This window comes from Gallus gallus, chromosome 1 (assembly GCF_016699485.2).
Source record: "Gallus gallus isolate bGalGal1 chromosome 1, bGalGal1.mat.broiler.GRCg7b, whole genome shotgun sequence".
In the NCBI taxonomy this organism is placed as follows: Eukaryota; Metazoa; Chordata; class Aves; order Galliformes; family Phasianidae; genus Gallus; species Gallus gallus.
Window position 1 is genome coordinate 185,588,770 of NC_052532.1, and position 13,807 is coordinate 185,602,576.

Here is a 13,807-nt window from a genome sequence, read left to right on the forward strand (position 1 = left end):
TTCCATCTAAACAAGACGAGGCTGGCTGGCAGCTGAATCCACAAATTTCCCCTCTGGATCCAAGGGGACTTCTGCTTTCAAATCCAATGGAATGGCAGGATGGGAAAATATTCACTGTACCAAGTATTCCCAGGTGTTTCATGTTCTCTGGCTGAATCTTCCTCTTACTGAACGTCGCGTCGGTATATTCCACATAGCGAACCTTCCAGTATAGCCCTCCTATTCTGTCAATCCCTTGTGTAAAATATATTGCAGATTCACTGTGGAATTAACAAATTGAACTGGTTAAATAAGTGGAGGCTCAGGCAAAAACCTTAATTCAGGATAAAGATATCACCCCAGCCATGGCAGGATTGATCTCCCAAGTTTGCATACACTTTTTCCAGCTCTCTAGAGGAGATATTACCGACCTGAATCACAGCTATATATTAGTTAACAAATGGGCATTCACTGTGCATTAGACTTTAGGATGTTCAACTTAGGACAAGTGCCACATCAACTTACCTCTAACTACCTTAGGGCAAGACCTGTGCCATTGCTTGTTCTCAGTGGGTTTCTAACCTTTAGCTTTCCTGGGCGGCAATACAATTCATACAATTCATCTCCATCAGCAATCCTGAGGGAGTAATCTGCCATTATGGCACTCTGAGATACACTCATTTCAAATGTGAAAGCTGCCTGAGGAATCTCAACATAAGGGCTTGCTTACATCACCAGGGCTCACTTTCTCCACAGACATAATTGTGGAGGGAGATAAGTGCTTCCAGAAGGCAACTACTAAGCATCGCAGTTACAGATCCAATTTCTCAACAAGGATGTTTAAATCCTCCCTGCTCTATCCAATTAAAGTTAATAACAGTGCAGGACCTAGCCCTGGTGAATCACAGTGGGATCTCCTGAAATAAAAGCACGACAGGAGAGGTGAGAAAGCTTACCTGCCCGTGGCATTTAAGCCCTGCCCAGTGAATTTATCATAACCGTCAGGTCCATAATTCCACAGCACTTCTTCAGCAGCAATATAGTATCTTCTTTTGTGACTGAGTGGTGAAGGTCGAGACAGGTTTTTTTGGCAGATCTGTACATCATACAGTGCCTCCATGCCACCTGGGAGGAGAAAGAGTCTGGAGACAGTCCTTGGCCAGCTGCGCAGTCAGTAATCTCATGGATACAAGTGCACATTCAGAACCCTCTAGGCAGGAGCTACATGGGTTGGAAAAAGTGACTAGGATCATTTGTGTAAACTTCTATTTCTAGACACTTCCTCCTTCTACAATGGTCTAGATGCTAGCATGCTTCTCTTGCAAGCAGTACATCAACCCACTGGTGAAAGCTGCTGAAATACATGACATGCTTCTGTGGGCTTATTTACTCAATTCCCCAATCTGGGTAAGGATGCAAAGGGATTCTGGGGACTGCAGTGCCTGCTGAAATGTGCAGTGTAGTATCACCTCATCTGGACTTTCATTGAAACAGAAAAGCTGGTCCATCATCATTATGGTACTAAAGATGTTTGCTGTTGGCCAAAATCAAGTCTCCTTGCATAATACAAATCCCTCTGAATGCAAGTTCTTTAAAGTAAAAATGATCATAACTCGTGACTGTCTCTGATATCATAATTACACATTGCCTGCTTTTGCCAACATGGTTTATGCTTTCAGGCCCTTGCACCATACAAATACATCATCATCATCATCCTTAAATTCCTTCATGTAAAGGTTTCTAACCAATCCATATCTACAACTTTGGCCCAACATACATAATGAACACTGGAGACTGAACTCATGATGTATTTGTGGTGAAGTACTTCTAAAAGTGTCAGTTAGCCAGAAATGTCAGATCTCACTTCCACTGGGAACACCTCTGCTTTCTTTTTCTAGCACAGTGGAGGCTGCAATGTCTGTATCTGAATGGATCAGGGAGATCTGTAGCACCATACCTCGTAAATGCTCGTTAACTTGGCATGTTATCAGCCACCTCCCAGGGTTCCCCGGAGTCATCTCTGCTGTGATGAACGTTGCTGCGAACAGACCGACGACATCTGCCCTCTGGTCTCTGTTAGTGAATGTGTGGCCATAGAAATACGCAGCGTGGATATCTATTTCGCTTCCCATGCCAAACAAGTGCCAGGACATGGGAGTGTCAGCACACATCTCCAAGCCAGGGAGATTTCCATAAATATAACCATTAATAGCTAAAAACAAAAGTAGAAGATGTTATGAGAGGGAAAAGAGGAGTGCCAAATGCATCTGACTCCATTTCTGAAGACAATTCTCACCTGACTCAGAAAAGAAACTATGGATGCCCACACTCATTCCCTAGCTGAATAAAATATCCACAGGCTCCCAGATGAAGGACACGTTTTTGAACAGCCAGCTTACAGCTCTGGATGATCAATCTGCCCAAATTCTCTGGTTGGGTCTATGAAAAACTTCCTGGGTCATATCAAGATATTACAAAGGCCCAGTCAGCAGCAAGAAGGCCTGATAATGAAGTTAATGTGTTCTGCAGGCACTTAAGATGTCTGGAATCTATTCTCTTTAATTCTGAGTCACAAGTATACTATTGTATATCTGGCTCAGGCGACATAAAGTAAAAAATCATCTTATCAGTCAAATCAGTTTAGTCAGCTCTGTCTTCTTTAGCTTCCAACCTGACAACGCATCAGGACATTAGAAGAATGAGATTCGCATTCTGCAAAATAATTTAGCTCCTAGGTGCTATGGAATGACCAATTTAGCTTCTTAGCCCAGATCTCCAAATAGCACAAAGTACTCTTACTGAGCTCTGAAGGGCAGAAATAGCAGTACAAGCCAGCCCACCAGTCTCAAGGCCTTCTGAGAGCCAGAATTGTTGGACTCTTCCAATATACACATCTCAGAGTGCTCTTTAGCCTTCTTTTCTCTTTTCACGGCTCATTAAATGGTCACCAAAAATTTTACATCTGTTGCCCAAGATAACAATGCTAAACAAGTGGCAGAGCTGGATATGAAAGCCAAATCTCCTTGCTGCAAACCAGTGTGTTGTGTCGTGTTGTGTTTAGGGAAAGGCTTTTATCAACACAGTACTTCAACATCTCAATCCATTTCATACTGACACAGATAAGGGAGAGGCTTCACAAGAGACAGAAAGTCCTAGTGATATGAAGAGCCTGATTACTGCTGTAAGTTACCATTTGCTCAAGAGTCCTGCTCACCGTGCATTCGGTTGCTGGTCTGGAAACCTTCATCCTCCTTGTTAACTGTGGCTGGTTCTAAGCAGAAGGTATTTATATTCTCATCGAGGTACCAGCTGACATTTTCATCTACAATGCTAAACATCAGGGCAAAAGCATTAGCAGCACCAGTCCTTTCTATTGAGGTCTCATCTGCAGTTCCTAAATCGCAAACAAAAAGGAAAGTGCTAAAAAAAGCCCTGTAGGGGATTGGATTTTAAAATGACAGAAACTTTGGAGCATTCAAGGAAATACAGCAGTCTGCCTGTGATCTGTTGCAGGTTGAATCTCACCTGATTTTACCTCTCCAAGACACCTTAGTTCCACCTCCCAAAACTTTGAGCAGATGGGCGCATCCAGTAAGCAACTTATCTAAGTTATATCGAGCTGCTATTTAATGAGCTTGACACAAGCACAAGTAGCTGACAAAAGCTGTGGTCCCCATTTCCCTGTCTTTGTCCCACCACTTCCAACCCTGCCCCTTAGTATTAGCATCTGTGTGTCAATGCAGTAAGCCACATCAGAAGCCTAACCCAGCCGGTCAGAAATTAAGGAGAGGCAAGTGATGGCCTGCATTCCTGTTGCACTGAAGCAGCTTGTGAGGTATACCCTCAGAACAGCTAAGTATATGTGGCTCACTCTCCACGGACTAGCAAGGAAACCTAGACAGTTAACTAGGACTAGATATTTACATTTTAATAGGTTTAAGATGGGATGAGTACAATCTATTCAGGCTAAGCTGAGTGTCACTATCTGAGGGACTGTTTGGGGGACAATCTGAGACTACGGGAGTGGCAACACTGAGTAGCTCATTATTAACCACTGACAGATTTATGTTCCATCTACTTGTCCTGCCTGTCTCTGAATCCCTGAAAACTTTTTGCTTCCCCAGTGTTGCCTGGGATGGGACCCCAGAGCCTCCCAATCCACCCATCACCATCAGAGGGAGGAGGACTGAGGCAGTGGTATAATGTAGATATCCACCTTGACAAAGTCAAGACTGAGCATGCAGATAAGTCAGGCTTTCAGGCTGGGATTGTTTTGAGCATGTTATCTCCTAACTTCATGTATTATCCTATAGCCTTCGGATCAGTTTCACCTATTCAGGAAATGCTGTATATTCCCCAGGATAAAAAAAGTCTGAGACATTTTATTGTCAGTTATTTGGAAATCAGGCCTGTCCTCTCCACATTTAAGTCTTTTTCTGGATATTTTCAGGTATATGTTCTGTACTGTTGTAAAATCAGAGCTGGTTTTGTACAGGAGATACTGGAAAGGTGGGAGATTTACACGTGTCCCAGGTGGAGAAGGGATGATTGCTCAGCTGACAGATAGAGTTAGCACATGGCTATTGCAATAAAGTACAAGGGACAGGCTGTCACCTCAGCTATTCAGGGCACATTCCCATGTGGCTGTGATATTAAACCAATATGCAAAATTCCATAAGAAAAAAAATGACAAGGAGCATTGGGGTTTCAAGTATGTAAATGCCAATGCTGAAGTCACCCACCCAGCTCTAAATTCACTTCCTGGGCCAGGAGTCTCTTGACTATCCTGAAATGATCCCAGTTAGGGCACATTTATTCTTGGTGTCAGCCATGACCAGATGGCCACAGAGCATGCTGTAGTCCCTCCACCAGCTGAGGGAAATCTCTTGTGAAACTAAAGGGGAGCAGAAGGGGATTGTCCCAGAGCCATACCTACCCTGGGATGCTCCTGGAATGGCCCAGCTATTCCTTGCCCCTTTTTATGGGCTATGTAGGGATAGATTCTAGACCATCATGTTTATACCTGTAAGCAAAAATGACTGTTAAGATGCCAAGCTTGGCAGAGGGACTTGCTTTATCAGTGTTTCTAGCTCAGTACCTTTTTTACAAACCAGCAGTGGCCCAATTAAACCAGATGCAATATCTCTTGGGGTGTCAATGTGAGAATGGTAAATCCAAGTCAAGCAGTTTGAGTCTGCCAAAGTTGGGGAATAACTTTTCCTTACTGGCCATGTGTAGGTGTAATTTCCACCAGGAACAACAAAATCATCCTCTTTGCTTTTACCACCAGTTCCATCGGGGTAAAGTGCTCCTAATAAATTTAAAAAGAAAGAAAGAAAGTTCTTAGCCTCACCTTAGCTGTTCTCCTTAAATAAGCACACAATTTCTTCTATTATATCACAGCTTTCAAAGACAAGAACTGCACTCACAAACTAAAAATCACTAAAAAACTGTGAAAATTTTCAGCAGTTCTGGTAAAAAAGCCAAAACATGTTGACAGTTAAAATCAATTAAAGTAGACGAAGCTTTAAACTTCATTTAGGGCACTTAAATTTATCTGTTTCTCTTTACTCTTATCAAACATGTACACATTTTGTTTGCTAACACTGTATATCTTCTCACAGAATACTGATGGGAGCCGTAAGTATGGGTAAATCATGGAATTGTTAAGGTTGGAAAGACTACTAAGATCGTCTAGTCCAGCCACCAGCCCATGCCTGGCACAGCTCTCGAACATGTCACCCAGAGATCTTTTTTCTTGGAAACCTCCAGGGATGGTGACTCCACCACCTCCCTGGGCAGCCACACGTGCATAAGTTTTGGATTCTGAAAATGAAATCATGCATGTTACAAACCTACAGAGAGTAAAAACGTTTACTGACGAACTCTATCAATTGAAACAGGCTAGAAGTAGAAAGAAGGAAGGAAAATACTTCAGTGACTAATAATTTGGGAAAATAATTCAGGAAAAAAGACCCACCCAACCCGTTTCAGTGCTGGATTTATCCCGGGCATCAAAGGTTTGTGGCCAAAAGTTTTAAGAAATTAGGATGTTCCTGGTTTTAGTCATCGGCTGCAATTACCAATGAGTTTATGAGAGGATGATCTAAAGTCCTCTGATGTCAATGGCCAGAACAATATGTACCTGGACAAACTTCTAGCCCTGACATTCACTACTCCAGGGGAAATGGAGAAGAAAAGAGAAAGGCGCAAACCAGCTTTTACCTTCAGAGTCCTTGTCGTAGAAGACCCCATGTGGATGCACTGAGTATGGACGGGAAGCAAAGTTTTTTAAATGGATGATAAAGACATCCTCTTCTTCTGCCTTCAGGACTGGCCCAAGGAACCCCAGCCAGGCTGCCTTGGGGATTTCCTGGGAGTATGTGTCATCTGTGTATTGCCTAAAAATAGCCTTTTTGTACACACGCCCTATCCGGTTGGCTCCTCTCGTTGCATACACGCTTGCAAACCTAACGTTGAGAAGGGAAAATAATTCAGAGACAAAAACTCATTGGAGAGTTGATCAATTAATTGATGCTTACAGTGCAGATGAATGGTTCCCTGAGGCATATCACACAGCTGGTAGACTGACGTGTGAGGAGTCAACCTGGGCAACACTCTTGGCACCCATTCCCCTTTCTGTTCAGTAGCAGTCATCTACAGATCTGGTCTTTGGTGCAGGTGCTACAACTCCTTACTTGAGAACCAGGCACTTGGGCCTTTCTGTGCAGTTTTAGCACCTTCTCCCTCTTTTGACAGGGTGAAAACTCACATCTAAATGCTTGACAATTCAGAAGGAGATGAAAACCAAATTCTTTAAAGGATTCTCTAAAGCCAGTAAGAGTGATTGTAAATGATTAGTTTGGCAACCAAGAAGAGTAGCATATTCTTGCATGAAATTAATAGTTTCTACGTTCCAGAACCTACATTTTATAGCAACTTCAAGTGATGGACAGCACATCTCATGGTCACTGGTTGGCTGTTAAATTCCTACTCCCTTTAATTCCTGAAGTGCATTTGCAGTTTAAAATCATCTAGCTCCACATTGCCACTGGTTCCCATCGTGCCCTTTCTCACATCAAAGAGACCACACACCATCAGGAATTTCTCTTCTATGGAGGCACTTGCGCAAGTTTTAATTAATTGATTCAATTGCCTCCTATCTTTCCTCTGGACAAAACAAATGCACTGACAATTCTTTATGCCACAAGTCTTCCCTGACCCTCTTTTCTGAAAGCTTTCCAATATTTTTCTCTTTTGAAGTCAGGAACAAGAACTTCACATAATACAAATAATATTCCAGCTAAAGGAGGACATACACCCAGTCAACACTTATTACACAACTAGGAAATGTTTTTGCTCATTTAACTATAACTGGCAACCAATTTTAGACTATCTGTTATGATATTAAATCTTCTTTACTTCTCTCCAGAATGCATCTAACAAGCACAGTACACACTCTCCTTCTCTAAATATCTTACAGAGTGTCTGGAGGACACCTCTTTGCCACATAAACATGCCTATTACACCTCTGTGGCCACTATCTAAACCAAATCCATGAAGCGATTCACATTTAAAGGTCTCCAGGGAAAGAGACAGAAGCTTCTCAGTCTGATCCATCACTAAATAAGTTACGCTAGATATAAGTATAGTTAAGGAATGAGTTGCCAATAAGGCTGGATTTTTAGCAAATCAGCAGCTCTGCAGTAACTATCTGTGCACACAGCAAGACCTGGCATGTAACCCTGTGCTCACTGAGGAGAAGATACCTTCCACTGCCTGGGGGAAGAGCTGCTACCTCAGAATATTAGGAGGTGGTAGTAGTAGTACAATGTAAACGCCCATGCTTTCTTACCTCATGGCAATGTATTCCTGTGGCTAGGCCTTAATTTGAATTATAAATTGCCCTCATGGCCCTGGCTCTCTGGCCAGACAACATTGCACGCATAACTACAGACCCCTGGGATACGCTGCCTGCTCTGCAAAAAAACCTCTACTCCAGAGAAACTGTACAATTTTGAACAGACATGAGTCTCATTCCTGTGAATACACAGAGCAAAGATCCCAAAACCCATTTAGGTATTTAAGTTCCAAGGAAATCACCCTGGTAAAAACCTGTGGGTTCAGGTGCCAAAAACTTCCTTGGTGCCTAAAGCTGCGCTACAGGACTTCTTAGCTAGCATTTCTGTTGGTCAGATCTGTGCCACTTAAAGATATCTAGGAGACAGGAAAAAAAAGTCCTTTTAATGCCAAGTTTCTGAAAGGACATCCATTCAAATCTTCCATCCTTTCAGAGCCGCCAAGCCCATGTACACCAAGCAACTGATGCTCTTCTGTGCTGAACATCAAGGGATAAAGCAGTCATGGAGCCAGAAAGGGACCACAGTGCAGATGAAGAAACCACCTGGCTCTGTTTAACAGTGGGTTTTAGTTAAACATTTTCCAAGAGCAAACATCAAATCAGCGACAAATAGGAGACAAATTCCCACACCCCAATAATGCCTTAGCTGTTGGTTCCAGAGTCAGGCTCATCCATAGCTCCCTTCCTTCCAGACTAACACTGTCCAAAGAGCACAAGAGTTTACTGCTCAAAATGCCCTGATGATGCCTGGGACATTTCTTGGAGTGCGGACACTTCAGCCTCACTCCTACAATCCAGGAAGGGCTAGAGTCCATTTCTCTTACATAGAGACATGCATGTATTTTCAACTTGTCCTTCTTGTCACCTTCAGCAACCTGAGAACAGAGCGCAGTGGCTGCTGTGAGTTCCACTCTAACTGTCTGGGCTTCCCCATTTCCTCCCAGAGGATTTCTGCAGTGCCCACCTCATCCTTTCAAGCAGATGGTAGCTCTGTGTATCTTCACATGTGTTGCTGTGCTGCACAATACAAGGCTTAAAGTCCTTTTCAGAAAGACTGAATACACTGGAACTAATGCTATCAGCCATGAGAAGCTCATAGAAAAGATGCATGGGTGTGAGTGACTTCTGCTCTTCACTCCCATTTGTCTGAACCAATTGGTCACCATCATGTGGGCACACTGTGGGGCTGATACCTCTACACAGTGCCACAGAGCAGCCAGAGGATGGGTCAGAGGGTGCTGGCACTGGCTTGTTCCCATGTCTTCTGCTGCTCTTTCTGTAGGACACGGAGTTTCACCCCTGTCCCTCCTCTTTCTTTCATCTCAGTGTTTCACAATGTCTCTGCTGTTGTTGTTAGCAAACCCCCATTCCTTCCCATTTTCAGAGTCTCTTAGAGAGATTTTCACTGCTATGGGATTTCATCTTGCATCTTTGACAACAGTATTCTCAGAGTTCATTCCCATCTCCTGATGGAGTCTGCTTCCTGGGGAAACGTGTCCCATTTGAGCCACCTAGTTAAAGATCCCCTTTAGCTGTATCTCCTGTTTCATTCTTTCCCACTCATTCCCACTCAATTCCCAATACATTACTGCAGCAGCAACTTCTTCAAATTCTGTAACAGGTAAACAAATCCAAATCTCCAAAACTGCCTTTGCTTTTTAGTTCCAGTGATTACAATGTGCTTATTCTACTTGGTACCTCGTGCCAAATGTCACCTATGTCTCACTTCTCCTGTGCTTCAATTCTTACACTGTTTCTTCATGCTCTCCTGCTCTCTAGAAATCATTTCATCTTCCTCATGGCTTCATGATATCACTGCCTGAACCTCTTGAATGTCCTGTGTGGAAGTCCTTCTCTTGTTTCTGCGTCTGATTTAATTTTGCCAGTTGACCATTCCCAGCCATTCTTAAGCTCCAAGAAAAGAGGGCAGTGCACATGAGAGGGACAGGGAGTTATTAATAGGCAATGAACTCTCATTCCTTAAAATTAGTATTAATGTAATTATAGTAAGCCATTCCTCTGTAGTGATGAGTATTGCATCTCTTCCAAACAAGAGTGTCATGTAGGCTCAACTTCAATGAATTCAAGATGAGACATGCAGATAATTTGCCATCTCAGGGGAAGACTGTGAGTTAAGTGTAGTTTCTACACCTATTTGTTTTATCACACAAAAAATGCATCTTATCTCATTTATGTTACCTTTGATCTTTAGAAGTAAGGTGCTTCTGTACAGTGTACAGTAAGAGAGCTGCACGCTATGCACAGTAGAAAAATAGTACAGTGCATGGAGTCAGATTCGTCGCTGATGCAGTTCTGAAGCCTGCTGAGTTGGTTTGTCACCTTAATCCCCGCTGAAAACACTTCAAACAGCTGCCAGATGCAGAGTCTTGAGTTTTCTCCTGCTGTTAACATGCCCAGTAGCTGATGCATGCTCCTAGGTACGACTGTGGGTAAGCACAAACTTTCTTTTCCGGTTATTATTCCACTGAAGCCCCATAGATTTTGCATTGGCAACGTGAACTTTTTCACTAAAATCCATTGTTGAGGAAGCCTTATTTTCTGCTGTCTTCACATACTCTACCACTGGGTCTATCTTTTCTCTGAAGTCGCCCAGCTTTCTCAGGGGTGGAAGAGGCTAGGAGAGTGCCCGTGGTTCCAGGCTGCCCCTGTCATGTTAACCTCTGGATCGTGCCCTCTGTTCAACACAACCCTACGGCAGGCCATAGTTTCTCTGCCAAGGCAAGTGCAAGGTCTGTGCCAGGGGGGTGGCCGGTCAAGGGGCTCAGTGGTACCTGTTCCCATTTGTTGATGGTGCCCTGATCACACAGCATCAAAAAGCAGAGTGAGTCGTGTGTCCTCAAACAACGGAGAAACGTTGTGCTCAAGGGATACCTGAGGCCTTTTCTGACCCACAATTGCAGCTGAGGAGGTCAGTAAAACCCGCAAAACCTTCGATGAAGCTCTGAAGTGTCACTGGTTAAGTATGGCTATAATGGTTTCTCTCGTAGGATGATCCCTTTTTTTCCACTGAAATCAGGGATGAAACTCCCCCTAGACTTGACTAGAGCCAGGATTTCACCTTTAATGCCCTTTGGATGTTGACTCTTCCCACAGAGATCTTTTCTGCTGATGCAATTGGGTCATTTGGCCGCATAATGACTCAGCCATTAGTTTAGCACCTGTGATGGCAGCTTTACTGTCATCCTCTGGGTGGGATCTCCTCACAGGCGAGCTGCACAAACTGTGCTTGATGTTGTGGTAACAAAAAATACCCGTTAGTGCTGGTGGGTGCAAGACTTAGCCCAGATAAATGTAGGCTTGGTGGCCTAAGGAGAAGGGATGAGTGGTTACATCAGGCAAAACTTAACGACCTCTACCACCAGCAGAACAAGATTTAAGTGCCCATCGTATAAACTAGCACCAAATTAATTTAAGAGAGGTTATCAATCAAACTTTGATCCTGAGGGCTGAGCCATAGTAGGGAGGGAAAACTAATGTAAGTAACCACAACATCCTCTTTTGAAAGGCCATGGCCTTTATGGCTATTAAAGGGAGTGAGCAGTATCTGAACTTGCCCTTCCACTGCAGTGATATCCATATCCCAACTCACAGCATCTCACACAGATCTGCAGCACATCAGGCAAAACTGGCAGCATCTTGCATCCTTCACATTCTGTCCACTATGGTTTAATGATGTCAGCTCTTTCACCAGTTGTATCAGGTGAGACAGGATGCCAAACACCTCATCTCACCCATATTCAGTGGCTGTAATTTGGATCCAGCTGTAGTTTCCAAAGTCCTGGGTGCTTCAGCAAACGTCACTTTGATGTTTGAAGGAAGAACTGAGAGTGTCATGCTTTAGTCTCATTCATAACAGCCCAAATTATGAGAACTGATGGAACAGGTGAAGGCTTCAAGTGGACTAGACAGATGGCAGAGGCAGCAGCCTCATTATTCTCTTTACACGAGAAGCACTGTTGCACAGCGAGATACACGGGCTGTGCAAGCAGCAGACTGGCCCTTGAGCACTGCAGCAGCACAGATCATCATGAAAATTAACATCCAAGCAGAATAGTGACGTTAGCACAGGGGTGCGTTTGGGTTAATCAGCTCTGAGGAGAGGCAGCCTTTTCCTCTCACACCCAGGGAGGTGCTGATGCAGCTCCACAACTGCTGGCTCACTCAGCACCAGCAGGAACCCAGCAGCACAGCCTTGTGCCAGATCCCACTCCCCTGACTTCTAGCCCCATGCCTCAGCCACAGGAGTTTCCTTTCTGTAAAGCAGCCTCATTGCTGCAAAGAACTAAAGACTGAGGGAGAACTCAGCTTTGGCACGGCAGCATTGAAAATCATCTTTATAATCTCACTATCTGATCCAGGTAATGTAACACTTTCCATTACATGGTTGCTAACTCAGCACTTTTATTAAGTTGCAAAGAGTAAGTGGTTTTGATTCTATCTCTGTGGGCTAGCTGGAATCAAAGGGAGCATCCCTTTTTGTATATGCACCAGCACTTTTAGAGATAATCAGTTTGTCTGCAAGGTCTTCATCTGCACTTCCCTATCAATAAAACTGGGACAGAGCCCCATCAGATGGGTGCTGCAAGGATGCATCACGGGGTGAGAAGTGCTGGATTCAGCGAGCCTGAATGCTCCTGTGTGCAGAACACGGCTGGCTCAAAACACATCCCTGCCCCAACCCAGGCGCTGATCCTTAAACTTCATTAATGCAACTGTGCTTCTCTTACTACCCATAGGAACCAGTTAGTTAGCTGAAGGGTAAGCCATTAGTATGCACCTTTAAATTTACATTAGAAGCTACCCTAAAGGGTTGAATAGTCAAAAAAGCTGTTATTTGTTCACTTCTTCCATGTGTCTATGTCAACAGATCATTAATCTGTTGATTAATACAGCAGCTTTATTCTGGCCTAATTTAACACAGTTTGGAAACAAAGTAAACCAATTCCAGGAATCATTTTCCGCAGTAGAAGGCTTCATGCAGGGACTGCACCACAAACAACCCCCAAGCTTGGGAGGTAGAGTCCACCTTAAAATCCAGATTACATTTCCTCTGTGGGTAAACCCTTTGGAATTTGCATTCTCTAATTATTACATTACAACACTGACTGAAGACGCAAGCTATCATTTCTCCCTGTTGTGCCACGAAAAAGGCATTACATTGATGTCTCAGGCTTTAAAGTAAATGTGCCACTTGGTGTCCACTTGGTTAGAAGTACATTTTACAGAACAGTCTTTCTGCAGTACGAAGGAGAATCTACAGATAGCTGCCCTTCACTTAAAGCTCCTTCCTTTCCAGTGAGAGATCTTCCAACTTAGGGAGGGGAGGAAGTTTTCTTGTGACAAAAAGAGTGAGATGAGAGAAATTCCAGTGTTTAACACAACTGAAGAACAGCTTTTCCAGCAAAGAACATTTCAATAGGCTGGGAAAAAAGTATCAACCTGAATTCAGTCTAAAAAGGTAACACATATTGACTTGGATGCTAACTGGGACCTCCAGTTGTTATCAGCATAAGATTTTGCTGAAAAATAAAACTCCTTCTTGTCTCCTTACAGTGGAAAAAACATTTACTTTATGAAATCTAGATAACAGGGATTCTGAATTTGCCAGCCAATAGAGAAAAGCCCTGCTTTGCCTGGGACTGTCAGAAAGGACATCCGTGTCTAACTCATGGGACAAAATATAGTGCTTTCAGTGTGCCTACAGACCTGGTACACACACTGGGACCTCCCCACTCACTCACAGCTCCCATGCCATCCCTAAGCTTAAACTCAGAGGAAAGATCCCAAATTGTGTTGCCAAGGATACTGACTAAATCTGAAAATATTCCCAGACGTGCCTGAAGGCCACATGGTAGAAAGGCACCGAGGGTCTGTGCCATCTCCAGTTCATGCTCAGGCCAGTTCTCCTGGCACAGGAAGGATCTGAAGCCAAACCCAGCAGTGTGG

The 13,807-nt window shown here is 43.7% G+C and overlaps 1 protein-coding gene across 5 annotated transcripts in view; it reads right to left on the reverse strand.

The window, feature by feature from the left end:
- HEPHL1 (hephaestin like 1) overlaps positions 1 to 13,807 on the reverse strand; it is a 54,894-nt gene that overhangs the window by 15,990 nt on the left and 25,097 nt on the right. For 4 of the 5 annotated variants that reach the window (XM_025146895.3, XM_046899742.1, XM_046899741.1 and 1 more), the window contains 6 exons: positions 6,205 to 6,449; positions 5,078 to 5,290; positions 3,194 to 3,373; positions 1,937 to 2,191; positions 936 to 1,104; positions 121 to 260 (listed from right to left, as the gene is read on the reverse strand). In XM_025146895.3, the coding sequence (XP_025002663.2) occupies positions 121 to 260; positions 936 to 1,104; positions 1,937 to 2,191; positions 3,194 to 3,373; positions 5,078 to 5,290; positions 6,205 to 6,449 (1,202 nt within the window). Of the gene's footprint in view, positions 1 to 120; positions 261 to 935; positions 1,105 to 1,936; positions 2,192 to 3,193; positions 3,374 to 4,915; positions 5,003 to 5,077; positions 5,291 to 6,204; positions 6,450 to 13,807 lie in introns of those variants that run through there. The other variant, XM_025146896.2, reaches the window with a different exon arrangement.